We start from the raw sequence: 26,607 nt of genomic DNA, 5'->3' as shown, positions 1-26,607 counted from the left end.
TTTCTATGCATCTTGGTGCTGCCCATTGTGTTTTTCATTGAGACCCTTAGCACCCTGATGGCAGGATAATACATTTATTCTTTCCCATATCCCATCTAGTGCCAAGTATCAAGTTCAAATTCAATAAATGTTGACTGAGTAGCTGAACTAAATGAAGTTAAAAATGAGTCAAGAATGACTAAATAGGGGCTTCCCTGGTGGCGCAGTGATTGAGAGTCTGCCTGCCGATGCAGGGGACACGGGTTTGTGCCCCAGCCCGGGAGGATCCCACATGCCGCGGAGAGGCTGGGCCCGTGAGCCGTGGCCGCTGAGCCTGCACGTCCGGAGCCTGTGCTCCGCAGCGGGAGAGGCCACAACAGAGAGAGGCCCGCGTACCGCAAAAAAAAAAAAAAAAAAAAAAAAGAAGACTAAATAATAAAGACGTAGAGAATGGACTTGAGGACACGGGGAGGGGGAAGGGTAAGCTGGGGCAAAGTGAGACAGTGGCATTGACATATATACACTACTACAAACTACTACTACATTTACTACAAATGTAAAATAGCTAGCTAGTGGGAAGCAGCCACATAGCACAGGGAGATCAGCTCGGTGCTTTGTGCCCACCTAGAGGGGTGGGATAGGGAGGGTGGGAGGGAGACGTAAGAGGGAAGAGATATGGGAACATATGTATATGTATAGCTGATTCACTTTGTTACAAAGCAGAAACTAACACACCATTGTAAAGCAATTGTACTCCAATAAAGATGTTTAAAAAAAATGACTAAATATTCAATAAATGGCATGGGATCAACTGGCTAATCATTTGGGGGCGTTAAGTTTGGTAGTGGAGGGACTAGGGCCAGGCATACATATCAGATCTATGTTTTGGCAAAGCCACTCTACATAGAGTCCAGTGAGGAAGACACTGAAGTTTGTCTGTGGACCCTTGGGGTGGACCCTGTGCTGAGTTGCACATATATTCTAACAATTCTTGCAACCACCCTCTGAAGAGGGCATTATTTTTTCTGTTTTACAGCTGAGAACCTGAAGTTTTCAGAGGCCAAGCAATTGCTCAAAGTCTCCCAGCTAGGATATAACAGAGCTTTTACAATAACTGCTATTTCAAACATCTTAAGTGTTTTAAAATCTGCCAACAACCCCAACTGTTCCACTTAATGACACCCCCATCAGTGTGAGTGTTATTGTCGTTGTTAGCACTTCCCTACTTTCTGGCACTAAGAGATGATCAAGATTCATCTTGCTTATTTCCAGCCCCAGTCCTAGAATTAGCCAATTCTCCAAGAAGCCCTGGTGCCTTTTATTAGAGAATGGTATTAGGAACTAAGATCTGAGCATCCGTCTGCTTATTGCTGTCGTAGTGTCTTTGAGACCTTCTCAGCTGACAGGACAAAGAAATATTATGTGCAAATATGAACTTGTGTAATTATACATAGCTTTATATATTTCTATATGAAACCATCTGTATCTATATTAAGGTAAACACCATATGGATCATTCTAGCCTCCTTCCCTTGTTTATCTGTAAATCCCCACTCCAACAGTGAGAAATCTGGCTTCCACCACCCAAAATCCATTTACTTCAGTGTTAGTATACAAGTATCAGAAGTGTTAAACTGTATGCCCATGGGAAACAACTTTATCATCTAGAGTAGAGTGTTTATGTGTGGTTCCTTTTGCATTGAGTCTTACACACTTTCCTCATTTCCAAAGTTACTTAAGTCAGCACCTTTTCCCCCACTCCCTTTAGTGAGGTTGTTTCATACGTTCGTAATACAGTTAGATTCTCTTGTCACAGTATACATTTCTTCCTGTGATATCCCATCTTCTAAATGATTTTTTTAAAATTCATATTATAGTAATGCTATAGACTGAAGGTTTTGTGTCTGCCCCTCACCCCCCCAATTCATATGTTGAAACCTAATCCCCAATGTGATGATATTTGGAGGTGGGGCCTTTGGAAGGTGATTACGTCATAAGGATGAAGCCCTCATGAATGGAATTAATGTTTTTACAAAAGAGAACACCCTCCCCCAAAAAAAGAGACCCCAGAGAACTCACTCACTCCTTCCAGCACGTGAGGTCACAACGAGAAGACAACCATCTCTGAACCAGGAAGCAAGCATCTGCCAACACCTTGATCTTGGACTTCTCAGCCTCCAGAACTGTGAGAAACAAATGTTGTTTAAGCCACCCACTCTATAGTACATTGCTACAGCAGACTGAATAGACTAAGACAACTAATATTTACTCATTGTGCTTTAAATTTCTATAGATTTTGACAAATGCATAATATTATGTACCCAACATTACGGTATCACACAATAGTTTTACTACCCTAAAAATTTCCTATTCAACACTCCTTCCCATCCCATTAGCAACCAGCCACTGATCTTTTTAATGTCTCCACAGTTTTGCCTTTTCCAGAATGTCATATAATTGTAACCATACAGTAGTCTCTTCAGACTGATTCCTTTCACTTAGTAATATGCATTTAATGTTCCTCCATGTCTTTTCATGGCTTGACAGCTCATTTCTTTTTATTGCTGAATATTCTCCCTTTGTATGGATGTACTACAGCTTCTTTATCCAGTCACATATTAAAGGACATTTTTGTGACTTCCAATTTGGGGCAATTATGAATAGAGCTGTTATAACACCATTCACGTGCAGGTTTTTGTGTGGACCTAAGTTTCAAATCATTTGGGTAAAGACCTAGGAGCACAGTTACTAGGTTATATAGTGAGATTATGTTTAGCTTTGTAACAAACTGTCAAAATGTCTTCCAAAGTGAATGTACCATTTTGCATTTCTACCAGCAATGAATGAGTTCCTGTTGCTCCACATCCTTGTCAATATTTGATATTTTCAGTTTCTTGGATTTTAGCCATTCCAATAGGTGTATAGTGTATCTTGTTGTAATTAGAAATTCTCCAGTGATAAATGATGTTGAGCACCTTGTCATACATTTATTTGCCATCTTCTTTGATGAAGCATCTATTTATATCTTTCACCCTTTTTTTTTTTTTTGCAGTACGTGGGCCTCTCACTGCTGTGGCCTCTCCCATTGCGGAGCACAGGCTCTGGACGCGCAGGCTCAGCGGCCATGGCTCACGGGCCCAGCCACTCCACAGCATGTGGGATCTTCCCCGACCAGGGCACGAACCGTGTCCCCTGCATCAGCAGGCAGACTCTCAACCACTGTGCCACCAGGGAAGCCCCACCCATTTTTTAAGTTGTATTGTTTTCTTATGGTTGACTTTTAAGAATTCTTTTATATTTTGGATACAAGTCATTTATCAGATGGGTGTTTAGCAAATATTTTCTCCCATTCTGTGGGTTGTCATTTCACTTTGTTGATGGTGTCCTTTGAAGCACAAGTTTTTAATTTTGGTGAAGTCCAATGTATCTGTTTTTCCTCTTGTTGCTTGTGCTTTTCATGTCATATCTAAGTACTCATTGCCTAATCCAAGGTCACATTTAATCCTGTATGTTTTTCCAAGAATTTTTAGCTTTTAAATTTAGGTCTCTAATTTTTTATATGATGTGAGGTAGGGGGTCCAACTTCATTTTTACGTGTGCATATCCAGTTATCTGAGCACCATTTGCTGAAAATGCTGTTCTTCCCCCATCAAATTGTCCTGGCTTTTTTGTCAAAAATCAGTTGACCATTGTGATAGGCAGAAGAATGTCCCCTGACCAAAGACATTGGAACCTAATTCCTGGTATATATGAAAATGAGATATTAAAAGGAGAATTAAACTTGCAGACAAAATTAAACTTGGCAAAATCTGGTCTTATAATAGGAAATATAATAGGTCTTATAATAGGAAATATAATAGGTCTTATAACAGGAAAACAATCCTGCATTATCTGGGTGGGTCCAATGTGATCATCTTTGTTTGAAGATGGAGGATGAAGACCATGAGCTGAGAAATGCAGGCAGCCTCTAGAAATTGGAAAAGGAAAGAAGTGGATCCTACTCTACAAGAAAGGCTTTTAAATATATAATTCTGTAGGCCTGTATTACATAATAATTATAATCATAAAAATAAGCTTTTAAAATGCATGAAATCACTGTGGAAAGCTGAAAGTCTTTCAATTCTTATTCCCTTAGTAGACTGTATTCTCCTTACTCAGAGGAAGACACTTTGAACTTGCTACTTTTACTAAAAAGAATCACATAACACACTCAACTGTAGTAAATTACACTGTAATAAGGTCTGAATTAGTGAAGTTTTCCTATGTCTTAACCAGTTTGTGTAAGATTGCTGCTATAAAAGAGCAATCTAATAAGTATCATATATAATCATGCTTTCCTATATGGTACAATTTCAGGAGAGAGGTATTACCTCTATTTCTAGTATAGGAAAGAACATGGACTTTGGAGCCTGTCATTCCTGGTTCAAATCCAATGCACTTAAAAGTTTTACAACCTGGAGAGAGTTATTACTTTGTCTTTCTGAGCCTCAGCATTCTCCCCTGTAAAAAGGATACCACCTCCCTTGCAGAGTTAGTGTAAAGATAAATGAGTTAATGTGTATAATATATGTTATGATGATTTGAAAACATAGATCTAAATCAGGGGTCAGCAAACTTCTTCTTTCAATACTTTATGATAGTAAGTACTTTCTGTTTTGCCAGTCATACATTGTCAAGACTACTCAACCCTGCCACTGAAGCACAAAAATAGACATTATGAGCTATTTGATATTGGCTGTGCTCCCATAAAACTTTACCAGAAAAGGCTGCAGGATGGCCCACAAGCCATAGTTTGCTGACCCCTGATACAAATCATCCAGCACAGTATCTGGCACACAGTGGGCACTCAATACCTGACAGCTACTATGATCATTGCTTTATTTCTCCCTATCACAGCTAACAAACACAATCTTTTATTGCTCCTGTGATTCATTCACCATTCTATCATTCCCAACTTCCAAAATATTCAGAACTACCTACATTGCTGTTGCAAAAGCTTCTGGGGTCACTCTACTCCCATCATCCAAACAACTGATCGTCTTCCACGATGTTACTGGACCCCAGATGCTAAAGCAGACAGGAGCTTCAGGACTATTGGTTCAGCTCAGTACTTAAATCCCTTCTATGACCTATCCCACAAATGGTCATCCAACATGTCTAAACACCTCCAATGACAGGGAAACCACTCTATGTCTAGGTGTCCTTTCTCTTGTCATGTAGCTTGGAGTTTTTCTGAAAGCTCTTTATTGTGAGCTTAAGTTCAATATGGTGCAAGGACTTCCCTGGCAGTCCAGTGGTTAAGACTCCACACTTCCACTGCAGGGAGCATGGGTTCAATCCTTGGTCAGGGAACTAAGATCCCGCATGTCACACGGTGTGGTCAAAAAATTAAAAAAAAAAAAAAAAAGTCCAATATGGTTCGAGTTGATAAGTATATACTGAGTCCCTACTATGTTCCAGACACTACTACATGCTGGGGACACAAAGATGAATAAGATATGACCTCTATCTCCAACTCTGCACTGGACTGTCTTTGCCTGCTATTCTCACCAAAACAAGACCCATACTCTCCCTTTGGGAGTCCTCCAGGTTCCAAACTCCCAATTCCTTCAACAATTCTTCACAAATTCCCTCATCATTCTTTCAGACTGCCTTCCTCTGGACATAAGATTCACATATGCCCTATAAAGAAGCCCAGGTGTGGCTAGACAATGGAGAATGGAGCCGACTTACAACTATGCAGATTTAGTTTAGTGTCAACAATCTAAACCATATTTGCCTCTTAAGAACTAACCCAGCCTCATTTAATTAACTCACATCCCTTTAATTTTCCAAATGTTTCTAAAGAATTAGAGCTAAGTGATAAATTTTTAGATGATACGGCAACCATTAACATTTTCCTTAAAGAAAAGCAAGATTTACCCTAAATAGCAGTCAGGGAACCTATTTTTAGTTGATCCAGTCTATGGGCGGCAGAATTAATAACAGCATTTCTAGACTGAATTGATCCCCAAAAAAGATCTTTAATTAAAAAAAAATTTTTAAGTAAATATACTAAAAACTCCAATTTAAGGATTGCAATTGTCAGACTGCATGTTTAAAAGTGAAAATAGAAAATAGTATCTCTTATATTAAGGTTAAGCAGTGTTTTATAAATATGTTTATGTGATGGATCCCAAAGTAAAATGTGCTTCTTCCTATGATTCATGGTCAAAAGTTTTTAAGAATCACTGTTCCAGACCATGCCATCTGCTGAAGGAATAGAAGAGTGATTTTCTCTTATATCTTACAAAGACAGATAAATTGGACTTTAGAAAATTTTAAACTTTTGTTCTTCAAAAGACACCATCAAGAAAGTAAAAAGACAACATACACAATGAGAAAATTACAAATAATGTATTTGATAAGGGACTTATATCTAGAACTATATAATTCTTACAACTCAACAATAAAAAGACAACCCAATTAAAAATGGGCAAAGGCTCAAAATAGATATTTCTCCAAAAAAGATGTACAAATGACCAACAGGCACACGAAAAGATGTTCAACATCATTATTCATTAGGGAAGAGAAAATCAAAACCACAATGAGATACCACTTCATACCACTTCACAGGACTAAACTAAAAAAGACAGACAATAACAAAGGTTAGAGAGAATGTGGAAAAATTAGAACCCTCATACATTGCTGGTGGGATCATAAAATGGTAAGCAGTTTGTCAGTTTCTCAAAATGTTAGATGACTCAGAAATTCCACCCCTAGGTATACATACTAGAGAACTGAACACCTACATCCACACAAAAATTTGTATACAAATATCCATAGCAGCATTATTCATAATAGCCAAGAAGTAGAAACAACCCAAATATCCATAAACTGATAAATGGATAAATACAATGTGATATATCCATACAATGGAATATCATTCAGCAGTAAAACAGAATGAAGTACTAAAATATGCTACAACATGATCAATCTTGAAAATATTATGCTAAGCTGAAAGAAGCCAGACTCAAAAGGCCAAATATTATATGATTCCATTTATACGAAATGTCCAGAGTAGTCAATCCATAAAGGCAGAAAGTAGATTAGTGGTTGCTAGGGGCTGGTGTGGGGGGAGGAACTGGGAGTGACCACTGATGGGTATAGGGTTTCTCTTTCAGCTGGTGAAAATGTTCTAAAATTAGATTGTGGTGATGCTTGCACAAATGTGAATATACTAAAAACCACTGAATTGTACACTTTAAAGGGGTAATTTTATAGTATGTGAATTATATTTCAGTAAAGCTGTTATAAAAAAATTTAAACCCCTTGACAGTTCTCCTTTACCCAAACAGTTTAGTGGAGCCTTCAAGTTCCTTCAAGTTTTGCATCACTTACTTCCAGCTAAATTTTCAACTCTCATCTCCTGCTATTTTCCCCTGCACCACCTTCTGCCTCCACCCTGAACACACAAAGCCATTTTATAATTCCATGCCTTTGCACATACCATTCGTGCTGCCAAGAATGTCACACTGTCTTCTCTTTCTCTTACGTATCCTTCAAGACCAAATACTGTTTCCTTCAAGAAATCACCCCTTACTCCTCCAGACAAAGCTGATCATGCCCTCTCTGCTATAAATACTGGTTGATGTATCTGCCTTGCGAATAGACTCTGAACTCCTTGAGTTTACTAGACAGTATCATCTTCAGCCCTAGAACCCAACGCTTGTAAAAACTTAGTAAACGTTTACTGAATAAATGAATGACAAAACATTCCCTCACTACCGACTAGAAACAGTGCTATTTTTTCTCCAACTAGTTTAATTGGTAAAATCCATACAAATGTAACTTGAGCGCCGGCCTTTAGAGACCAATAAAGTGAAATAAAAATACAAATTTGAGGCCAAGGCTGAGACTTAACGGAAAATTACTATAAAGTAACATTTCATGGGGGTTCGTAGTCCAGATAGTTATCATTGTTGACCGAACATACATACTGAAGTCAATACTCTTTTATTCAACATATTAAATGTGTTGTTTAACTCTGGTAACCACAGCTGTGACTTAGTTAACGATCTCAATAAATCCTACTTAAATCAGAGACAGGAAAAAATTATGCAAATGAATTCTTATCTGTTTTCTACCCAAGGCATATTTGATAACAGATAAAACATACTCCAAATAGTCTCTACTTAATAGTCAAGAAGCCATTTGAGGTTTTATTTGGATCAAAATCAAATACAAAGAAGAGGAGAAGCCTGCTATATTCACAAACGGTTTTATTTCAGAAAGAAATTACACATTAAAAGGAGACATAGTTAAGAGCTTACATTCATGTATGGAAGTGAATCTAAGAAAGTCAACAGTTATTAATATACAAAGCACATGATTAAAAAAGACAGTAAGAGATAATGACAGAGAGGCTTGCCTTAGATTCATCCACGAAATAATATCTTTTGTTTAAAAACAAAAAGATATTGGTCTTTAAGACAGCTCTTTAGAAACAAGTTCGCAGTTCCAGAGGACTTTAAAAATCAAACCCATCACACCAGGCTCCATGTAGGCTGTATCACACCCATACTCATCAGGCAGGGTGGAAACCATTCATCAATTAAACCTTGCAGCTAGACAGGATGTCTTCCACTAATCTCTTGTAAACCCAGGCATCACCCTTAAGCCGCTGCCTCCTGATACCCACCACGTCGGGTTTTTGAAGCTGGCACACTTCTAGCTCAAACTGCATTGTCACTTTGCCAAAATCTGACTGTGTTTGACACTTCAGTGTATAGCTGTGAAAAACAAGATAAGAAGCCAGTTAGCAGGAGAACCATGAATATTCTGTATAATACAAGAGATTTCTATAAGCCTCTAGGAGGCCAGTGGGGAAAATGAACCATTATTTCGTATTAAGCAATATAGTCCTGCTTACAGTTTCCAGATGACCTAGATATGCTTTAGTGATGGAGTATGACTGGTGTTTTCCCAAAAGCTAACCAGGATCTCAAAAAAGAATACAGATGAAAAAGCTTTACCAGAACTCTCCCTTGCTCCAGAGAAAAGCCCTTTTTTCATAGCTATACATGCCATTCGTGCTCAAGAAATCTTCCGGCATCCTTTATGCAAGTCTTTCAATGGTGTAATCTGTGAACATTAGGCCATTTCCACAATGTTCACAACAAAGGAAAGCAGAGGGAAGATTAAGAATATTTTATTTTGTGCACTTCATCAGAAACTTCTGTCTTTCATGTAAATAAAGCTGAAGCCAGCAACCTGTCGGTAGGACACATGTTTCTGAGGTTTTTCTAACAGTAATAAGAGGTTATGATCATTACAACACTTTAGGGCAGAGTTATAAAAGAAAGTCCAATGAGACAGTACATTCCCATGGCTGAAACATATGGCATATATAATTAGAACTGCCACATGAACTACTCTGATAATGGAAAGGCCCTGTCTATATGAAGCCTTCCACACGGCTTAAGAAATAGGTATGGTTCCTGCAAAGTTGCATAAATTGAATTCATGTAAATCAACTTTTAATTTGTTTACATTATATTTTAGTTTTATTTAATTGTCTTACTGATCTTCAATAGATAGATACAAACAGTAAACAATAAGATCAATTCTAAATTTCAGTTCCCTAAATATTTAGGGGCACGCGATTAGGCACTGTTCCACGTAAATGGGGAGAAATTACTTGCATCTGTTATGTATTACAAGGTGTATTAAAATATCATTCTTTTTCTTACTAACTTAGTTATGTCCTTTGGGGCTTGATCTATTAAAAATAAGCAGTTGCTATCAGAAATGCCATTAAGGTAAACCCTGTAGTTAAGGTTCCTGATGGGAAGATGAAGCATAGAGCAATTTAGTTATATCAAAGATAAAAAGTGAATTTTCCTCATTGGAAAAAGATAGTAATGGAATATAACCTAGATTAGGGACACCACACCATTGAAAAATTTAGCTTTTGTTATTCTGCTTTGTCACAAAGAAGGTAAAAACAGAGAAGGTAAAAAGAAGGATAAAGGCAGATCTTCGGGTGGATCAGGAACTTCGAGGAACAGATTACTGGTGAATAGCCAGTTACCGATCTGATAGATCATATGCTGAAGGAAAAATAATCGAAAGTTTTCTAACACAGATTTGGCGAGAGGTTCTAATGCTGTGGATAAACCCCAAGCATGAAGAACAGGTCAGAGTTAGATGTGATATAGTGATACCTAAAGAAGAAAGCCAGGGTTCACATAAGAACGCTTGCCAACATTTAGAGATAATGAAAAGTAAAATTACTTTTGCAAAAGATTGTTTCTTGAAATCTTACTCTATACCGACTGTTCCAATTAAATGTTTTCATTAATCCATCAGTGGTTCTTCTTGTTAGTGCTTTAATAATGAAATTTTAAAGAGACATAACTAAGTGGAAATGTTTAGAAATATGAACATCTTAAGCAACCAGAAGAGGTCTGGCTGTCCAGACCATGAGATTGTGAACAAGGAGGCTTTGATGGCAGTTCACTCAACAGTGGGAAACAGCTAAGGTGAAATAATTTTCTAAAGTACTGAAAAACAGTTCTGTCACATAGAACATCATAAAGAGAAGGAGTCTATATATATCCTTGATTTGTTTGAGGTGTCTCATAAATTTAGATTACAACTTATAAATATTATTGTAAAGCAGAACATCAAAGAAAAATAGAAATGCAAAAGAAACCGGAAGAAGTTCAGATTTTCCTATTTTGAAAAGTCTAACTTTGAAAGTGGTGATAATATGGGCACTTAAAAAACTTCTATAGCTGGGCTTCCCTGGTGGCGCAGTGGTTGAGAGTCCACCTGCCGATGCAGGGGACACGGGTTCGTGCCTGGTCTGGGAAGATCCCACATGCCGCGGAGCAGCTGGGCCCGTGAGCCATGGCCACTGAGCCTGTGCGTCCGAAGCCTGTGCTCCGCAACGGGAGAGGCCACAACAGTAAGAGGCCCACGTATCGCAAAAAAAAAAAAAAAAAAAACAACTTCTATAGCTCATATAAAACAAAAGAGAATAAATTATGAACACAGACACTAACATAAAAGCTTTTTGGAAAAATGAGGCAAGAGAAATATATTTTTTAATTATGTTAAACAATTTATAATTTTTTAATTATATTAAAAACATAGGTTGAGAGGGGAATCAACCTCTGTTTTCTCAAAGTTCAAAAGACGTCAAGTAATAGATCCAAGTGTGCTTCTTACCCCTTTTGTACAAAGTCAACGTGCTTCTTTGGAAGAATAGACATTATTTCATTCAAGAGTTGATCTGGATTCACTAATCTGGTTGTAGTCACGTTATAGTGAGGCTTAAAAAAGAAAAAGGGGTTAAGAAGTAAATCTTTACATCAACACAAAGACCATCCTACCTCATTTAGAGATCCCAAACTCCTCAACATAGTACCATTTCAAGTGGAAATATTTCAAGAAAAACACTGAAAGAATTTACAACCAACTCTTGGTAAGTTGGATTGAGACGGCACTGGGAAAGCTTGGAGAAATCACATTTATTAGTAAGTGCATCCATATCACCCATTTTATCTTTGCATCTTCCTCTCCTACCAATTTTTTAATAAGTAAATAAATATTAAATAATGTCTATCTCTTTGAGCTCTACCTATTTCCCCCTTCCTACACGGTGATAAAGACTCCTGAAATGTAAACTGTGAGAAAAAAAATGCCCTAGAAAATTTCACTTGTATATAGTTGCATGTGTTTCCTTAATTCTTTCTTGATCATTTAAGGAATTTTACAGAATCCCAGGAGGTGATTCTATGACAATTCTACGAAGGAATGAATATGACAAGTATCCCTTTAAAAAAGTAATGTCAAATTATTTTTTTCTCATTCACTAACAGCATAATTCTCAGAAATAATTTTTTAATTAATTAATTAATTAATTTTTGGATGAGTTGGGTCTTCGCTGCTGCGCGCGGGCTTTCTCTAGTTGCATCAAGCGGGGGCTACTCTTTGTTATGGTGTGCGGACTTCTCATTGTGGTGGCATTGTTGCAGAGCATGGACCCTAGGCATGTGGGCTTCACTAGTTGTGGCACGCGGGCTCATTAGTTGTGGCTCACAGGCTCTAGAGCGCAGGCTCAGTAGCTGTGGTGCACGGGCTTAGTTGCCCCACAGCATGTGGGATCTTCCCGCACCAGGGCTTGAACCCGTGTCCCCTGCATTGGCAGGCAGATTCTTAACCATTGCCACCAGGGAAGTCCAGAAATAACTTCATTCTTAATTAGTATCTATCCATCCATTCATTCAACAACTATTTATTGACGGCTTACTAGGTGCCAGGCACTGTTTTATTTTTTAATTTTGATTTTTAAAATTATTATTATATTTTGGCCACACCATGCGGCTTACGGGGGATCTCAGTTCCCCCACCAGGGACTGAATCCGGGCCGGGCCACAGTGAAAGCCCGGAATCCTAACCACTAGACCACCAGGGAACTTCCCCAGGCACTGTTTTAATAGGTTCTGGAGACAGAAAAAAATCCCTACCTTTCTAGCAGTATCTTCACTGTCAAACAAAATTATACTTTCTATGTCTTTCAGATTTCAGTTCTTTTTATAAATAACAAAATGCTGAGGTTAGAAAAGACCTATCTTACTTTTCACTTTAAGAACCTATGACCTAAAGAAGAGCTATAAGTTTCTTAAGACGGGGTTTTCCAAAATGTGATAAAAATAACAACCAGAGTTATACAGTATAACTCTAAGTGGTACATGGATAAATACTTTTATTTTAATTTTATATATTTGTTCCAATCAGATTTAGCAAAATATGATCAGAAAAACTAATGACATATGGTTTCCTTTTAAATAAATACAAGTTTTTAAAGTTAGTCATCTTGGGGCTTCCCTGGTGCGGCAGTGGTTAAGAATCTGCCTGCCAATGCAGAGGACATGGGTTCGAGCCCTGGTCCGGGAAGATCTCACATGTCACAGAGCAACTAAACCCGCGCGCCACAACTACTGAGCCTGCACTCTACAGCCCGGGAGCCACAACTACTGAGCCCACATGCCACAACTACTGAAGCCCGCGCACCTAGAGCCTGTGCTCCGCAACAAGAGAAGCCACCGCAATGAGAAGCCCGTGCACCGCAACAAAGGGTAGCCCCCGCTCACTGCAACTAGAGAAAGCCCACGCGCAGCAACGAAGACCCAACACAACCAAAAATAAATAAATAGATAGATAGATAGATAAATAAATAAATAAATAGTCATCTTGATTGTGGTGGTGGTTTCACAGGTACATATATAATGCCAAAGTATATTAATTGTACATTTTTAATATATGCAGATTATTGTATGTCAATTATACCTCTATAAATCTGCTTTTAAAATGCATCATATAAAGAAAGTACCAGATAAATAACAGTGCAGATGATATGCTGATATGCTGACATGAATGTGACTGTCAAATGACTAGAGTTCAGGAACCTCAGCTTCAAGTTATAAAAGGAACAAGTGGCACAGCTATGACAGGCCCCTCTGTCTCTTGGCTTCCAATCCAGGACTTTTTCATCAAATTAGATTGGCTTTTTCAAGATAATAACAAACTGAACACTTTCAAATCACAATTCAAGTGATTCCTTTGTAAAATAAAGAAATAATCCTATTTTATCTATTTAAATTTCAGATTTTTATAGATTGTTTCCTCAAAGAGGGCTTAACTACATATGATTCGCTATCTTAAAAAATTAAGGTGTTCTTTGTACCATCTTTTCTTCTTTTTGGCCGCACCATGTAGCATGCGAGATCTTAGTTCCCTAACCAGGGATCAAACCCATGCTCCCTGCAGTGGAAGTGCAGAGTCTTAACCACTGAACAGCCAAGGAAGTCCCTTTGTACCATCCTTTTAACTTTTCTGTAAGTTATAATTTTTTAATTTAAGAACGAGGTGTGGGGGCTTCCCTGGTGGCGCAGTGGTTGAGAGTCTGCCTGCCGATGCAGGGGACATGGGTTCGTGCCCCGGTCCGGGAAGATCCCACATGCTGCGGAGTAGCTGGGCCCGTGAGTCATGGCTGCTGAGCCTGCGCGCCTGGAGCCTGTGCTCCTCAACGAGAAAGGCCACAACAGTGAGAGGCCCGCGTACCGCAAAACAAAAAAAGAACTAGGTGTGGACTTCTCTGGTGGCTCAGTGGTTAAGAATCCACCTGCCAATGCAGGGGACACAGGTTCGAGCCCTGGTCCGGGAAGACACCACATGCTGCAGAGCAACTAAGCCCGTGCGCCAAAACTACTGAGCCTACGCTCTAGAGCCCGCGAGCCACAACTACTGAGCCCGCGTGCTACAACTACTGAAGCCCACGTGCCTAGAGCCTGTGCTCCGCAACAAAGAGAAGCCGCCGCAATGAGAAGCCCGCGCACCACAATGAAGAGTAGACCCCGCTCTCCACAACTGAAGAAAAAGCCCGCAAGCAGCAACAAAGACCCAATGCAGCCAAAAATAAATAAATGAAAAGAAAAGAACTAGGTGGAAAATGAGGATAATCTCCTAAAGGAAGTCCTTTAGTTCTGAAAAACTTAAAACATTAGAAAGGGTTAAAGATCCAAAGTTAGATAAATGTCCAGATCTTAGGTGTATGCTAATCACAACTGTGGTTCTGCTACATTGGGGTTAAAATGCTCAACAATGACAATAATAATGATACTTGACACTGGAACACCTTATATTTAGAAAGCATTTCATATGCAATATAACATCTCATACAGTCTCATTTATATATCCCAGCTCTGTGAAGCTGCCAGGATAGACACTGTCTCCAGTTTTTACAAATAAAAAAACTGAGATAGTCAGAGATAAAATGACTTATCCAAGCTACACTGTATGAAGCTGAGGCTACAACCCAGGCTTCTCATTCCCAATCTTGTGATTTTTCTCTTACATCCTGGAAGTACTGGGAAATATCTAGAAAGCCAACTAATATCACAGCAGTTCCTACTGAAAAATGCACTCAAGTTCCAAATAATTTACATTGGTGGGCATTTTTAGAATATCACCTATTAGTATTTGATAACCACCGAGCTTCTCAATAATGTATATAATTGGACAAGTTTCCTTAATTTTCTTTAATATTTTCAGAGAAATGACACCATGATTTTCATAATCCCAACATCACGGTTTGAAATACCTCACAACTGTCTCCAACTAGAGAACTCTTAGAATAAAAAGATAAAATATGCCTAATAAATAGCCACATGCAACATAAAACTCCAGTACATTATGTAAGTTCAACAAGGCAACAAATACTAATGGAGAAGTCCTATCTTCTCTCACTTTAAGACAGGACATAAATGGGATCTCAGAACATTCTCTCCTGAAGCACCCTTCCACCCAGCAGCTCAGCATTTTTCTTCCCCCAAACCTGCCCAGATTTGCTCAAAATGAGACTCTCAGTGCAAAATCTAAACACAGACCCAGTCCCCAAATCATGGGGACCACCACCACCTGCTCTTCCCTCCTTTGGGCCCCACACCTCTTGGAACATGTTTTTATTACAGCAATAAGCTCCGTGGATCAGAGCAACATCCCTGCCTGTTTTCACTGCCACTCTATGAGTTCCTCAAAGACATGAGCTGTGTCTTATTCTTCCCTTTACCTCTTACTTCCCTCAAACAAAAATGTCATTCATTAGATGTTTGAATGAATGCTCAGAGAGAATCCAAGAGAGTAAGAAATACTTTATATCTACTAATCACTTCTTTTTCTTTTCCTATCCCCACCAAATATACTGTCAACACCACTGACACATTAAACATGCTCTAAAAACATAATAGGTCTGTCAAGTAAGGTCCAAACGTCTTAGCCAGCCTATTTTCCTGACCTGTTGCTATTTTCCTCACACACACCACACTCAAAGTTCAAATTAACTTCCCATGCATTCAGATATTTCGTGAGGGCCTACAAAGGTACCCATGTGTCAGGGACTCTCCTATGTACCAGAGATAGGACAACTGACCTCAAGCCCCCATCCTTAAGGCAGTTCCTTATATATGCCCCATGCTTCCCCACCTCCTCTTTTGCCTCTGTGATTAATCCCCCTACATGAACTTTAATATTTGAATTTTAGTTATTTGTTCCTCCAAAGGAGCAACTGTATCTAATTTACCTCTGCATTCTCAAAGACCACTGCATAGTAAAATGTATATTTTAGGTGCTCAAAAAATATGTATTAGCTAAATGGATGAATAAATAAATTAAAAATACTAATCAATTCATTCATTCAGTACTTTTCTTTTAAAAAAAAAAAAGTAGTCCAGTTAGCAGTCAGCTTCCAAAATCCATATTAAAGAATTCCAGTCCACTTACCTTTAGTCTTCTTGGCCCATCTTTGGCCGAGCCCTTCCTTTTGCTCCTGGTAAGCACAGTGATAACCTTATCCAACCCCTTCTCAAGGCTCCCAAACACTTTGGTTCCTTTTCTTTTTGGAGTATCCTCTACATGTACTTGGTTAAGGTTGAGTTCCACTGAGCGACACCTTAAAAAAAAAAACAATGAACCCACAAGTAAGAGTTGGACTTCCTGCCTTTTGGGTCCCTCACAGAGGCGCATTTGTCCTGGCTGTTAGGTGCACCTCATTCAGGTATGCCTGGCCAAGCCATCTTACTCTTCCTCAGGGAGCACAAAAGCCATCTTCCACTGAAATGTAGCCATCACCTTTCCCCCAAGTCAACTGCCAAAACTATTTTTCCCCTACCTTTTTTTTAGTGTCAAATATACAGAAAAGTTGAACAAAAAGTATAATAACCATCAACATATCCTTCTAGAGTCAACAATTGTTAATATTTTGCCACATTTGCTTTCTCTACATATATATAATAAATACATTAAAAATATGTACATCAAAGTAATCCATCTGAAGATATCACAGCCCTTGGGACTTCCCTGGTGATCCAGTGGGCAAGACTACGCGCTCCCAATGCAGGGGGCCTGGGTTCAATCCTTGGTCGGGGAACCAGATTCCACATGCATGCGGCAACTAAGAGTTCGCCTGCTGCAACTAAGAGTCTGCATGCCACAGCTAAGAGTCCGCATGCTGCAACTAAGACCTGGCGCAGAATGAATGAATATTTAAAAAAAAAAGATATCACAACCTTTTACTCTGAAACACTTCAGCATACATCATCAGTGAATAAGGACATCTTCCTACATAACCACAATATCATCATGATATCAAGAAAATTAATAATAATGCCATAGCATCTAATATCTAGTTCACATTCTAATTCTCCCAATTATCCTCAAAATGGAGACTGCTCAAAAAAATAGCTATAAAAGATAATGAAAGGTCACTTATGCTGCAGACCTGTTTGTACAAGAGGAATGGGCTTTATCTGAAGCACCCTTTAGGATCTTTAATATTTTAGAGTGACTGCTGTTTGTTAGTCGATGTCTATACTCCACTGGCAGAAGTGTAGGGAAAGATGGGCCTCAGCACAGGAACTGTATTTTAAGTTAAGGTGCCAGTTGTACTGCTGATGAGTCTCACAATTCCACCCTGAGAAAGGCAGTGGCAACAGCCTCAGTAATGGCCACAGACCACGTTCATACAGACAGTCCCTGACAGAATCTACATGATGGTTTACCTTAATTGGGTTTATCATATATGAAAAAAGGAAATCTGGTTACATATACTAAAGAAACTATACAAAACTGAACACTTACCGCCTCTCAGGGCTAATGACACCTGTCATTAACTTCTCTGTTCCTGCTGAATTTACCGGCATTTTAACTGCAGTCTCTTTCAGACACTGGTTTCTAGCTATTAGAAAAACAACAAACACAAACCATATGTAGCTGACATGCTACAGTTTCAAATTTTCCATCAATAATGCATATATCACCTCATTCATTGGCTCAGAAATATTGTAATCACTTGCCCAGTGATGTTAAGGCTCTAATTCTTTAAAGAAATATTTCCAGATGATTTATAATAAAAACAAAATCATTTTGCTATACATGTGTGGCTCTTCTTTTTCTTCACTGTAAAACTGAGGCCATGCTTATGATTTTATCATAAATATCATATGAAAAATCTAAATAGATCACATAAATAATATTTCATGATTACTGATTCTCCTTTCTATAAATAAAAGTCAATCTGTATTTATGCCTTTAATGAATATATTACTGAGAGGTGTTAATTCAATTCATAGACCTTTCAACTCCTATCAGGCAAAGAGAATAGTCCCCTGTGAAAGCTGACAAAAGTTATTAAAGAGGTTGTAAGCTTTGGTTATTTTTATATTCCCTATTCCAAAATTTGGTGTTTTATTCTAGTAGGGTATTTGTATCCCAGATAGTTTGTGACAAACCTGCATTAACAAATCTGGTTACTACTCATTAGTTAACTTTTTGTTCATGATCTAAAAGTACACCAATTAGAGATAATAATATTCACTTCATAATAAATATAAGATTCCAAGCTTTTAAAAACAGATCGGGGGTTTTGTTTTGTTTGACCATACAGCATTACTCTCTATGACCATACAGCATTACTCTCACTGGTTCCATAAGGACAAGAAAATAAAATTAATCAACAATATCTATCAAAACAGTTTTCATCTTTGTATACTGAGAGTATACAAAAAATTTGAAGGTGATTAATATGCTTTCATTTCAACTAATGTAAATAACATATGCTTAAAAAGCAGCTTGGCTTCTCCTAGCAATCCCTGAGAGCATTGCTAGCCATTTCTGACCTGCTATATGTTTATTTAGCATGATAAGAAGAAGGAATTTCAAGATGTTTTACCACTGCTTAATCTACACAGCAAATACCTTTTGAGGGTGTACTGTAATGATTTGGTGTAGTGAGTATTTCTCTTTTATGCTGGTTCTTATTAACTGGAGTCTTTGGCTCAGGAAATGAAAAGCACTCGTCATTCTTTACAGCAGACTTAGGAGTATATACATTCTCTTTGTTCTTTAATTTATTGACAGATGCTATGCATAATGCTGGAGTTAATGCTTTAGATTCCAGACCATTTGACTCTGTCCAATGCTTGGCAAACTGGAAAATAAAAGTTACTGGATAAAGCACACTGAAGAAGAAAAGTCAATTTCTTTACAACATGCCTTAATCATTTGCAAATTACCTTGCACCATTTTTATTAAAATGAAACACTATCAAAAGGATATTATGGGCAATACCAGGAAATTTGAAAATGTATATTCAGTTCTCTTTAGTACATGTAGATCACTTTAGGCTGTTCTATTGACGGGTAATTTTCAACATGTTTCAGGCCGTATTTAATCAAACATACCCAGATTCTAGGCAATTGAGGATGGGCACATATAAATCCCTAAGAATTGCTTCCCATACCTAGACTGCCAGTTTGTCGCTAATATGTAACAAGAAATAAAAGTTTAGTCAATTATCGGCTCAGAAAAACCATGTTAAAATACGGTAACAGAAATGTTGGATAGAAAATATATTTTAATCCTTTTAAATTTATGGTCGAGCTTGCAAAAAGGATAGGAAAATCCTCAGAGGCCAAACTAAAAATAGGAGCAGGAATTCAGAGATGTAATCAAGGCTGAAACTGTCCGCTGCCCTAAGGGCATCTACCTACTCTCTAGTATAATCTACAGTAGGAGTAGATTAGACCCACGCAAGGTGCTAAATTAGAGCCAAAGCTCCCATGTAAAGCCAGGAGGGGGTATAACTAAAATGAAAGGGTGAATTAAATATAAACCTGCCCTGCAAAGAGCTCGGCAAGAAAACGTGTCTGTCCTGGCCATGGCTCTGGAGGAGAAAAGAGAGTTTCCTTTAATAATTTTTAAGTAGCCACAGGACAGTCTTCACACAGGTTTGGAACCCAAATTCATACTACGTGCATGATCCCCAGAAATTTCAAGCCTAGAATTTGATTTAAAGTAGTCCCAGTCCTAAACTGGTTGTGTTCCAGGAATGTGACGTGACAGAAGCAAACACAATTCCTAGCTGAAAGAAAAGCTTCAATCCAACACAACCCAAGACCTCAACCCTTAATCCAAGCTTCAAAGCATTTGCACAGAGTTCCAAGAAAAATGAGCCTATAAAAAAAAAAAAATGTCAAAAGATACAAACACCATGAGCAAAAGTCAGCAGAAAAAAATAAACAAAAGGATCAGACCCATAAAGATGTCATATTGAAATTACCAAGTAGAGAATATAAATATGTTCGTATGTTTAAAATAATAAAAGAAATTGAAAACATGAAAAGAGGAATGTTAAAGCAGTTTTGAAAAAGAATAAAAATCTCTAGAAATAAAAAACATAATGATAAAAATGAAAAATTCAATAGACAGGTCAAATAACAGATTAAATAGAAATGAGAAAAAGAATGTGAATGTGAAATAAATCTGAAATGATCTAGAATGCAGTCCAGAGAGAAAGATATGGGATATATGAAAGACAGTTTAAAATAAATGGAAAATGAAATTTAACGGTCTAACATATGCCTATTCTGAGTTCCAGAGATAGATAATAAAGACGATGAAAAAGCAGCAATTATTCAAGGAATTTTCCAAAATTGATTAAAGATACAAATCCTCAAATACAGGAAACACAATGAATCATAAACAAGATAAATAAAAAGAAATCCATATCTGTATTTACTAGGCTGTACTACTCTAGAGGACAATACCCACAGAGACAGTAACCCTAACAATGAAACTGCAGAACACCAAAATCAAAGAGAAAATCCCAAAAAGAGCCAGGGAGAAGACTAATTAGAAAGGAACCTGACTGACAGAGATTTCTCAATGGTAACAACAGAAGCAAGAAGACAGTGGAATAATATCTTCAAACTACAGAGCGTAAAATAACTGATAAACTAGAAATCAATACAGAAGGAAACTACATTCTAAAAATGAAAGTGAAATAAAGACAATTTTAGCCAATTTAGAAAGAGTGTTTGTCATCAACTGTGACTTCCACTAAAGGAATTTTTAAAGGATGTACTCCAGGAAGAAGAAACATAATTTTAGAATGAACATTTGAGAGATAAGAAGGGTAAGTAGGGCTTCCCCGGCAGCGCAGTGGTTGAGAGTCCGCCTGCCGATGCAGGGGACACGGGTTCGTGCCCCGGTCCGGGAAGATCCCACATGCCACGGAGCGGCTGGGCCCGTGAGCCATGGCCGCTGAACCTGCACGTCCGGAGCCTGTGCTCCGCAATTGGAGAGGCTACAACAGTGAGAGGCCCACGTACAGCAAAAAAAAAAAAAGAAGAAGGGTAAGTGAACAAAAGAAAATGTGAGTCAATCAAATAAATACTGATAGTATACATTCTAAAAATAATATGTAATTTATGAAGTTAAAAATGTATAGAGCTAAAAACAAATTGTACCACAGTTATGCAAGATGTAACTACTGGGGCTTCCCTGGTGGCTCAGTGGTTAAGAATCCACCTGCCAATGCAGGGCACACGGGTTCGAGCCCTGGTCCAGGAAGATCCCACATGCCGTGGAGCAGCTAAGCCCATGCACCACAACTACTGAGCCTGTACTCTAGAACCCATGAGCCACAACTACTGAGCCTGCGTGCCACAACTACTGAAGCCCATGCGCCTAGAGCCTGTGCTCTGCAACAAGAGAAGCCACCGCAATGAGAAGCCCACGCACTGCAACAAAGAGTAGCCCCCGCTCACCTCAATTAGAGAAAGCCCATGCGCAGCAACGAAGACCCAATGCAGCCAAAAAATAAATAAATAAAATATATACATTTTTCAAAAAAAAAAAGATGTAACTAGTGGAGAAAAATGAGTGAAAGGTCCAAGAGACCTCCGTTTACTACTTTTGTAACTTTCTGTGAATACACAGATTTCAAAACGAAAAGCTAAAAAAAATAGATAGCTAAAATACTTACATATTGATAGCATTTAGTAATCTAAGAGAGGGTGATCAGAGATTAGTGTTCTAAGGATTTCATATGTTTAGAAGAAAAGTAAAGATACAGATTAACTTTTTATTTGGTTAAGTTAAATAGCATGTTAAAAGATTAGAGTAAATATTAAAATAAAATAGAAACCAATGGAATGAAGGGAAAAATTGACATAAGAAACAAGAAATATAGGAAAAAAATACAGAAAAAGTGGAACAAATATAAAGCACAAAATAAGACGGCAGATACATGATAAGAACATTAGTAACCAAAATAAATGTAAATTTGGTAAGCTCTCACTTGAAAGACAAAGATTTTCAGTTTGCATACCAAATCTAGCTATATGCTGTTTTTTAAGAGATATACCTAGGGGGAGTGGAGGAAGGATGGATTGGGAGTTTGGGATTAGCAGATGTAAACTATTATATACAGAATGGATAAACAACAAGGTCCTACTGTATAGCACAGGGAACTATATTCAATATCCTGTGATAAACCATAATGGAAAAGAATATGAAAAAGAATGTGTGTATGTATAACTGAATCACTTTGCTGTACAGCAGAAATTAACACAACATTTTAAATCAACTATACTTCAAAAAAGTCATTTAAAATCTTTTAAAAAAAAAAGATACCTAAAATATAAGGGCATGAAAGGTTGAAAATAAAAAGATAAAAAAATATAAACCAAGCAAATAACAACGAAAAAAATCAATATAGGTATCTTAATATCAGAGAAACAAATAGACTTCAAGGAGAAACATATAACTAGTAATAAAGAGGATCACTATAAATGATAAAAGGTTCAATTCCCCAGAATAAAAATTCTAAACGTGTATGCTAATTATATACCTTCGTACATATATATATGAAGCAAAAATAGAACTACAAGAAGAAAATGACAAACTACCATCCCATTAGAAGATTTTTAACATATCCCACTCTCAAGCAGATAAATTTATGGGTCAAGCAGACAAAATATTAGTATGGATGTAGAAGATTTAACAACAGAATTTAATAAGATTGGTCTAATAGAAAAATAAAGGCAGAAAATAACAAAATGGAAACTAAAATATAATAGAATCAGTAAGGCCAGAAGTTGGTTCTTTGAAGAGACTAATAAAATTGACAAAATTCTGGTAAGACTGATCCAAAATATGAAAGAGCTGCAATAAACAAATACACTTCAGCAATGAAAAGGGGGACATAAACACAGATACTACAGACATTAACAAGATCATAATATCCTCCTGTTGACTTTATGCCAAAACATTTTGAAACATGTATGAAATGGACACTAGAAAAACAAAATTCACCAAACTGATGAAAAGAAATTGAAATACTGTGTAGTCCTATGAATACAAAAGAAATTGAATCAGTAGTTGACTAGCTTCTCACAGAAACATTCCAGGCCCAGATAGTTACATAATAAGTTCTATCATACATTCAAGGAAAATATAATTAATAGCTCTTAAAAACCATTCCAGAGAATAAAAAAGAAAGAATATGTCCCAAGTCATTTTCAAAGACTAGTTATAATCTTAATGTCAATCAGATACGATTAATATAAGATGGGATGGGATGCAAGAACAGGAGAAGAAAGGCTTTCACTCTTTATTCAGCTGTTCCATATTGTTTGAATTTTTTACAAGACGAATGTATCTATGTATTACTTATGTATCAATAATAATAAAGTTTTCAAAAGAAAAAAAAATCATATAAGAAAGAAGATAATAGGCCAATCTTATTTAAGAACATAGAAGCAAAAAACCTAAACAAAATGTTAGTAAACTAAACCCAGCAATGTATAAAAAAAGATAGTAATACATCATGACAAACTGGGCTTATCTAAAGAATACAAGATTGGTTTAACATCAAATCTATTAATATAACATATACTACATTAACAAATGGAAAGAACAAAACCAGATGATTATCTCAATAGATGAATTCTATCTAACCTTTTTTCTGCAACAGAGATTCATAATTTTTAAACAAATCTTAGCAAACCAGGACTAGATGAAAACAAGGTCTTAATCTGAAAAATATGGGGTGGGGGTGCACAGAGGGGAAAGAGGCAAAAGAAGGATAAGGGAAAGGAGAACAGGGAGGGGGAAGGGGAAAGAGGAGGGAAAAAGAGAGAACAAACATCATATTGAATGATAAAATATTAGAAGCATCATTCTACAATTGGGAAGAACAGAAGAATGCTTACTATACTGCTAGGACTACTAAGTGCAGTAATAAAAAGATATTAAAGGCATGAGAACTGGAAAGGAAATAACAAAACTGTCATCCATAGATGATATAATTTTCTACAACACTCAAAAGAATATACAAACTGTAAGAATTTAAAAGAGTTTAGGAAAGTTGTTGAATATAACATCAATACACAAAAATCAGTTTCATATCTTTACACCAGTATCAGTTTAAAAATGTGATTTAAAAAAACCTACCAAATGGGCTTCCCTGGTGGCGCAGTGGTTGAGAGTCCGCCTGCCGATGCAGGGGACACGGGGTCATGCCCCGGTCCGGGATGATCCCACATGCGGGAAGATCCCACATGCCGCAGAGCGGCTGGGCCCGTGAGCGATGGCCGCTGAGCCTGCGCGTCCGGAGCCTGTGCTCCGTAACGGGAGAGGCCACAACAGTGAGAGGCCCGCGTACCGCAAAAAAAAACAAAAAAACAAAAAAAAAACCACCTACCATTCCCAATAGCAATAAAAAACAAAAGTACTCAGGTATAAATCTAGTAAAAGATACGTAAGATCATTTTAGAGAAAGTTATAAAATTTTATTGAAAGTAATTAACTAAAAAACTAAATAGAGAGGTATACTGTGTTTATAGATAGGGGGATTTGAGGATATAGACTTCAATTTTTCCCAAGTTGAAGTGTATGTAAAATTTATCAAAATGATTCCAAAATGTATATGGAAATGCAAAGGAGCAAGAATAGACATTCTTAAAGAAGAAGATGGGAGCAAATTGGCCAACCAGATAAAAGAAATATTATAAAACTAAAGAAATAAGATATATGGTATCTGTACAAATAAACCAATAAAACAAACTATTTCTCAGAAGCAGACACACTTATATAACAACTTGATATGTGATAGAAGTGCCATTGTAGATCAGTGCTGAAAGACTGGACTTGTCAGTGGTGCTGGCACAACTGATTGTAAGAGGGAAAAATTGATTCCCTACCTCATACCATACAAGAGAATTAATTCTCCACAGACTAAAGACTTAATGTGAAAGGAAAAGCTTTAAAACCTTTAGAAGCAATATATGCGAATGCATTTATGACTTCTGTAGAATGATTTCTTTTAAAATACACAAAAATTATAAACCATAAAGGAAAATACTGACAACTTATAACATTAAAATTAATGACTTCTGCCATCAAAGTAAAAAGACAAGTGACAAACTCAGACAATATACCTGCAACACACAACCAACAAAGGATTAGAATTAAAATTAAATTAAGAACTTCCTCAATACCACCAAGAAAAAAGAAACAATCCAACAGAAAAATAGGCAAAGGACACAAAAAAAGCCATTTCATAAAACAGGAAAAACCACTGGCTGATTAATATACGAAGAGATACATAAATAACCAGAAAAGTACAAATTAAACCCACAGTGAGATATCACTTTACACTCACCAGATTAGAAGATATTAAATAACAAAAAATATCAAGTATTGATAAGTTTGTGGAGCAACAGGGACATGTAAATTATACCTCATTTTTTAAAGAGATGGGGAGGGAAGGGAAGGAAAAAAAGAGCAGTGAAGTGCTCCAAAATGGAATCTTGGCTTTCTTCAACTTGGAAATAATTGGCTTCCCTTTCATTTATATTCTAACAATCTCCCATTAATATTTTCAATGGCTTAGGAGTTCACTAAATTTGCAAGCACATACTAGATCTTATGTTAGAACCTAGATATTTTTTATAATTGAGGTAACATATTCTACTTTAAACAGTAATAAAAATAACCAACCTGTGGTGTTTGTGGCATAGCCACACCTGTTGATGAAATGTCTTCACACCATTCATAGTCTATTAATCCAGCCACATAATTTTCATCACTGGCGATCACATCTTCTAGACTCAGATTCTTTGACTATTCAAAAATAGAAGAACTCAGAAACAACACCACCATGATTCAATTTTAAAAGAGTATATTGCAGGCACAGGGCAAGGTCCTCGAAGCAGAAACAAATGAGACAGTAGACTGAAGGAGATCACCACCCAAAACAGGAAGTCAAAAATATTTAATTCAAATTATTAGAGGGGCTTCCCTGGTGGCGCAGTGGTTGAGACTCCGCCTGCCGATGCACAGAACGCGGGTTCGGGCCCCGGTCTGGGAAGATCCCACATGCCACGGAGCGGCTGGGCCCATGAGCCATGGCCGCTGAGCCTGCGCATCCGGAGCCTGTGCTCCGCAACGGGAGAGGCCACAATAGTTAGAGGCCCGCGTACCGCAAAAAAAAAAAAATTATTAGATAAGAGAATCTCTGACTCTCAAACAAGATGCCTTGGAACATTCTTATGTTATATGGCAATCTACTTAGCATATATCAGATAATCACTATAACACCAGACAAATAACTGTTTTGCAAATCTATAAATAAGAAGCTCTCTGACAAAGTAGAAGATGGAAGGGACTCTGAAATACAGGTTTCTTGGTTGCAAGAACATACTGAGTAGCTCGCAATTTCTACTAGGAATAAGTTAGA

The 26,607-nt window shown here is 37.4% G+C and overlaps 1 protein-coding gene across 9 annotated transcripts in view; it reads right to left on the bottom strand.

The window, feature by feature from the left end:
* Positions 1-265: 265 nt before the first annotated feature.
* MELK (maternal embryonic leucine zipper kinase) overlaps positions 266-26,607 on the bottom strand; it is an 87,139-nt gene continuing 60,797 nt past the window's right edge. For 3 of the 9 annotated variants that reach the window (XM_089913411.1, XM_089913407.1, XM_022600140.2), the window contains 6 exons: positions 25,869-25,991; positions 18,780-19,011; positions 17,664-17,760; positions 16,308-16,476; positions 11,193-11,296; positions 8,223-8,749 (listed from right to left, as the gene is read on the bottom strand). In XM_089913411.1, the coding sequence (XP_089769537.1) occupies positions 8,572-8,749; positions 11,193-11,296; positions 16,308-16,476; positions 17,664-17,760; positions 18,780-19,011; positions 25,869-25,991 (903 nt within the window). In that variant the 3' untranslated portion in view covers positions 8,223-8,571. Of the gene's footprint in view, positions 2,162-8,222; positions 8,750-11,192; positions 11,297-16,307; positions 16,477-17,663; positions 17,761-18,779; positions 19,012-25,868; positions 25,992-26,607 lie in introns of those variants that run through there. The other 6 variants (XM_089913410.1, XM_089913409.1, XM_089913405.1 and 3 more) reach the window with 4 other exon arrangements.

Source organism: Delphinapterus leucas, chromosome 6 (assembly GCF_059928025.1).
Source record: "Delphinapterus leucas isolate spDelLeu-1000000601 "Yukka" chromosome 6, BTC_Dleu_Yukka2, whole genome shotgun sequence".
Lineage (NCBI taxonomy): Eukaryota > Metazoa > Chordata > Mammalia > Artiodactyla > Monodontidae > Delphinapterus > Delphinapterus leucas.
This window is presented reverse-complemented; position numbering and strand designations above follow the sequence as displayed.